General features: G+C 45.5%; 1 protein-coding gene across 1 annotated transcript in view; it reads left to right on the top strand.

Annotated features, from left to right (window-relative positions):
- The first annotated feature begins 1,638 nt into the window (after window positions 1–1,638).
- The window catches only part of GALNT16 (polypeptide N-acetylgalactosaminyltransferase 16), a 269,869-nt gene continuing 265,507 nt past the window's right edge, over window positions 1,639–6,000 (top strand). The window contains exon 1 of the mRNA XM_070758742.1: window positions 1,639–2,024. Coding sequence (XP_070614843.1) covers window positions 1,824–2,024 — 201 coding nt within the window. The 5' untranslated portion in view covers window positions 1,639–1,823. The remainder of the gene's footprint in view (window positions 2,025–6,000) is intronic.

The following is a 6,000-nucleotide window of genomic DNA, read 5'->3' as shown; positions in this document are numbered from 1 at the left end:
TTTGTTAAGAGCCCTATATGGTTCAGGGCCAGACTATTTACAGGACTGTCTCTTGCCGTATACCTCCCAGAGACCTATAAGAGCACACAGAGTTGGCCTCCTCCAAGTCCTGTCAACTAAGCAATGGAGGTTGGCGGGACCTTTTCTGTTGCTGCCCCGGCTCTGTGGAATCAACTCCCCACTGATGTCTGTACTGCTCCAACCCTACTGGCTTTCCTTAAGGCCACTAAGACCTGGCATTGCCGACAGGTCTGGGGGCCATGACCCAACAATAACCATGGCCAAATTGTATGAATGTCTAGTATGCCTGTTTGGTTGGTTTATTATGGTTTTTAATTAAGGGTTGAAAACTCAGATTTTATATTTGACTTCTTTTTACCGTTTTTGTATTTCATACTGTCGTAAGCCACCCTGAGTGCTTGGGGATCAGGCGGCATAGAAGTCGAATTAATACATAAAATAATATTTGTATATGTATGAATGCTATGCCCGTGTGTTGTTGAGTTGCTCTGCTATGAGTTTTAATTAGGTTTTTAGAATTTAGATTTTTTTCTTGACTTGTTTTTATTGTTTATAATTTTATAGGGTAATTTTATATTGTTGTAAGGAATTGGGCAGCATAGATGTCAAATTTAAATAAATAAATAAATAAATAATAATAATAATAATAATTTATTAGATTTGTATGCCGCCCCTCTCCGTAGACTCGGAGCGGCTCACAACAATCACAACAATATACAAATCCAATATTTAAAAAGAAACAAAACATTTAAAAAGCCCATCATTAAGAACCATTCAATACAATCATACCATTCATAAAACTATATGTGCTCAGGGTATCTCAGTTAACCCATGCCTGGCGACAAGGGTGGGTCTTAAGTAACTTATGAAAGGCAAGGAAGGTGGGGGCCATTCTAATCTCTGGGGGGAGCTGATTCCAGAGGGCCGGGGCCGCCACAGAGAAGGCTCTTCCCCTGGGGCCTGCCAGATGACATTGCTTAGTAGATGGGACCTGGAGAAGGCCAACTCTGTGGGACCTTATCGGTTGCTGGGATTTGTGCAGCAGAAGGCGGTTCCGAAGTTTAAGGGGCTCGCCCATTATAACATAAATTTAAGGGGCGTGCATAAGTACACCAGTGCACCAGGGATAGTATGCACAGTTGGCTCTTCTATGACTTGTGGACTTCAACTCCCAGAATTCCTGAACCAATTTGCTACCTCAGGAATTCTGGAAGTTGAAGTCCACATGTCATAGAAGAGCCGACTTTTCCTACCCCTGCCCTGTCCTAATGCTTCTTTATATTTTTTACTACCATCATGAATATTATTATTTCTAATTTTTTTCTATTTTTTTTAAAATTTCTTTTACTAGTATCGTGTATATAAATATTATTATATCTTCACCTACCTCCATTGTGGACTAGACAAAACAAAGAAATAAAATAAATAACTGGTCCGGCGGCGACCGACCCAGATTGGGATCCTGCAGAGCGCCCGGTGGCTTCGGTACGAGGATGAGCAGAGCCATTGGTAAGTCTGGTGGGAGGCGTTAGGACCCGGCAGGCCTGCCTCCCGCTCGCTTCCTCTCGGTCTTCCTCGGTCCCTCACACTCTCTTATTCGCTCTGCGGGACTGAGGCGGGAGGGCAGAGCTCCCACCCAAACAGCTGTGACCCGCTCGGGGCCAGCCAAACGGGGAGGGAGGGAGGGAGAGAATCGGGTGTCGCGGTTTCCCCATCCCTCTCTCTCTTTCTTGTCTGCCCCCAAGAACCGAACCTGTTTCCAGCTTCGCCTCGAAGCTCCCAGGCAGCCCGGAGGTCCCGCAATGAGGCGGATCCGGGCTAATGCCATCGCCATCCTGACCGTCGCTTGGATCCTGGGCACTTTCTATTACTTGTGGCAGGACAGCAAGCCTCACGCGGCCGCCTCCAGCCGTTCGCCCAGCAGCGGCGGCGGCGCCAAAAGCGGCCAGAGAAGCGCCGGCAAAGTCGAGCTCCGGAAAGAAGAGAGGACCGTCCCCCTCCTCGTAAGTCCGGCTTCCCGGGAGAGCCCGGCGCCCGCCGTGGGCTTGGCGGTCCTCCCTGCGGAACCAAATGCCGCGCGGAGCGTGAGGGGACCCGGGTTAAGCGCGCGGGGGTGTGGAAGCGTCGGCCGAGTTTGCGGAGGGGGGCGCGGGGGAGCGGAGGCTGCTGAGGAGGACGAGGAGGAGGAAGAGATGGAGCGGCAAAGCGGGGGTGATAATAGGAGGTGGGGGTGAGGTGGAGCCCCCCCCCAGCACAGCTCGGTGCCCGGGTCTTGTGGTATTTATTCCGGCAATTCCCCCCCCCCGGTAACCATGGCAGCATTTACAATTTTGGGGGTGGGGGTGAGCCACGAAGTGATGGGGACCAAAAGGGAGAAGTGGGGGGGAGGGAGCGAAAAGATGGGAAAGGGGTCCCGCGTCGCGCCAAAGTCTTGCGAATGTTCGCTCGAGTTCTGGGCACCGGGCTTGGGAACCCATTGAAAGGGGGGGGGGGAATAAAAGCCGCCTTGGAGGAGGGAACCGGGTTGGCATTCACGAGGTATTTTATTTTATTTTATTATTTTATTTTATAGATACAGTATATATAAAATATATATTTTCTCTCTCTCTCTTTAAATATCTCTATCTATCTATCTATCTATCTATCTATCTATCTATCTATCTATCTATCTATCTATCTATCTATCATCTATCTATCTATCTATCTATCTATCTATCTATCTATCTTTCTTTCTTTCTTTCTATCTATTTTAATTATCTGTCTAAAATATTGTATTTTAATTATCTATATTTATAGATATATAATCTATCTATCTATCTATCTATCTATCTATCTATCTATCTATCTATCTATCTATCTATCTATCTATCTATCTATCTATCTATCTATCTATCTATCTTACCTACCTACCCACCCACCCACCTTTCTACTCATTCAATCATTCACTTATCCATTCATTCATTCATTCATTCATTCATTCATTCATTCATTCATTCATTCATTCGTTTATTTATTTATTTAATCAATTTTATGCCACTTATCTCCCGAGGGACTCTAGACAGCTCACAACAAAGATTAAAACATATAAATAATATTAATTTGTATTTACTCTGCTGTGAGCTGCTCTGAGTCTGGGGGGAAGGGCAGCATAGAAATCAAATAGATAGGTAGGTAGGTAGGTAGGTAGGTAGGTAGGTGTGTGTGTGTGTGTGTGTGTGTGTGTGGATGGATGGATGGATAGATAAACTAAGAGCACTAAAATACAATCTAAAAAACATTTGAATCCCACAGTTAAAAAAAACATACATACCATTTATGGCCAGATCTCTATGGTTCACCATCGGATCAAGGGCCCCAGGCCTGCCAGAAAAGCTTTTTACCACTTTCCGGAAGGCCAGCAGGGAGCGGGTAGTCCGGATCTCAGGAGGTAGCTTGTTCCAGAGAGTCGGAGCTGCCACAGAGAAGGCCCTCCCCTGTGGACCTGCCAGATGACACTGTTTAGCTGACAGGACCCGGAGAAGACCAACCCTGTGGGCCCTTATTGGTTGCTGGGAGCTATGTCATCAGAGGCAGTCTCGTAGATAGTCTGGCCCTAAGCCATGTAGGACTTTAAAGGTAATGACCAATACCTTGAGGTAGCTTGTGCAGGGCGAGAGGAGAAGAATGAGACTACTGTAATGCTCTCTAATGCTCTCTACATGGGGCTACCTTTGAAGAGTGTTCGGAAACTTCAGATCGTGCAGAATGCAGCTGCGAGAGCAATCATGGGCTTCCCTAGGTATGCCCATGTTACACCAACACTCCGCAGTCTGCATTGGTTGCCGATCAGTTTCCGGTCACAATTCAAAGTGTTGGTTATGACCTATAAAGCCCTTCATGGCATCGGATCAGAATATCTCCGGGACCGCCTTCTGCCGCACATATCCCAGCGACCGGTTATGTCCCACAGAGTTGGCCTTCTCCGGGTCCCGTCGACTAAGCAATGTTGTTTGGCGGGACCCAGGGGAAGAGCCTTCTCTGTGGTGGCCCCGGCCCTCTGGAACCAGTTCCCCCCCAGAGATCAGAATTGCCTCCACCCTCCTTGCCTTTCCTAAGCTCCTTAAAACCCACCTTTGTCATCAGGCATGGGGGAATTGAGATATCCCCCTCCCCCAGGCCTATAGTTTATGCATGGTATGTTTGTGTGTATGTTTTGCTTTTTAATAAGGGGTTTTTAGTTACTTTAAATATTAGATTTGTCATACATTGTTTTATTATTGTAGTGAGCCGCCCCGAGTCTATGGAGAGGGCGGCAAACAAATCTAATAAATAATAATAATAAATAATAATAATGTGGAGGGAGGTGGAGGGATTGAGCCAGAATCGGATTGAAGATGGTTGTGGCACATGGGGTATGGGGCAGTGAGAGTGGAAGATGGTCCTGGTGTCGCCCAAAAGATGTCATGGGGAGTCCGGCCAGAAACCTTTCTCCCAAGGGAGAAATCGTCCTGGTTTCTATTTTATTTTTATTTATTTATTTGTCAAACAATTATAGGGTGATAATTTGAACATATAAAACATTAGATAAGTAATGATAAAAAGTAGACAATAGGACAGGGACGGAAGGCACAGTGGTGCGCTTATGCATGACCCTTAATGCTTCCGAGGAAACTGGCAAGACCTGAATGGTTGCTGAAGCTGCGGGATGTGAAAAGATGAGTTAATTAGGCTGTAGCATTGCGAATTGCGATTCCAGATGTTGAGCCTTCTCCAGCGATGCAGGGGCAGAGGGCTGATGTCCCTCAAAGTTCATCTGGCTGGACCCGAGATCTTTATTTCAAGGCATTCAGCACTTGCATTTGTAGCAGGGGGAAACAATATACCTCTTCCAAGTATATGGACATTGCTAGTTACTCTTCAAAAGAGAATCCGAACAAAAATAAGTATGAGGTTGGTATGGGGAGTGGGTGGGTGGGGAGGTAAATAGGAGACTTGCATTTCTTTTCCTTCGTTTCTTAAAATACATGAATTGGGACTTGGTTTCTCAGGCCTGCTCAGAGTTTCAGAGTAAGCAACCTTTATAGACCTCACTGCTTGGAAATAGGTGAATTATTATTATTATGTCAATACAACACAGCAAACGAGATCACTATGCTGGATTTCATATTTCATCACCAGTCGGGCGCTTCCCAATCACCTAGAACTGCGTGATGTAGCGGCGAATAATGTTTGCCGATCCCAGTAAAGCGGCCTTTTGCAATTGACAGATGGAGATTTTGTCAATTCCGATGGTTTTCAAATGTCCGCTGAGATCCTTTGGCACTGCGCCCAGCGTGCCAAGTACCACTGGGACCACTTTCACTGGCTTATGCCAGAGTCGTTGCAGCTCAATTTTTAGATCTTTGTATTTCACTAATTTCTCTAGCTGCTTCTCCTCAATTCTGCTGTCCCCTGGGATTGCGATGTCGATGATCCATATTATTATTATTATTATTATTATTATTATTATTATTATTATTATTATCATTATTATCCTCAACTGCAGATTCATTTTTTCTAACATCTCCAGTTGGGGGGAGCAGAACAGCCGGCGAAGGAAAGATCTTTCCTAGCCATTGAATAGTTTGGCCAATAATATGAATTAATGGCAAAACTGGCTCATTGCGTCATACGAGACATTCAGAATTAATCAAAACACCATCAATTCATCTACATTTAGCTGATTGCGCAGCCCTGACTTGCTTCACTGGCAAATATAGATAGATTTTTCATTAATCACATGTTGAATAGAGAGGCTGGGCTCATCCGAGAGTTAAAACAATACTCAGACATTCTTTGTTACGACTAAGGGGGGCATAAGGATCACAGACCCACGAGTAAAAATCTGTCCCCACGTTTAAAGAGGTTGCTTGCTGACAGCTCGCCAACTCTGGATCGCCTCTGTGGTTTTTTGGGAGGGCTCTGAATCTACAATATCCTTTGCAAAGGTTGTACGCTGCT

Source organism: Erythrolamprus reginae, chromosome 1, assembly GCF_031021105.1.
Source record: "Erythrolamprus reginae isolate rEryReg1 chromosome 1, rEryReg1.hap1, whole genome shotgun sequence".
Taxonomy (NCBI): domain Eukaryota; kingdom Metazoa; phylum Chordata; class Lepidosauria; order Squamata; family Dipsadidae; genus Erythrolamprus; species Erythrolamprus reginae.
This window is presented reverse-complemented; position numbering and strand designations above follow the sequence as displayed.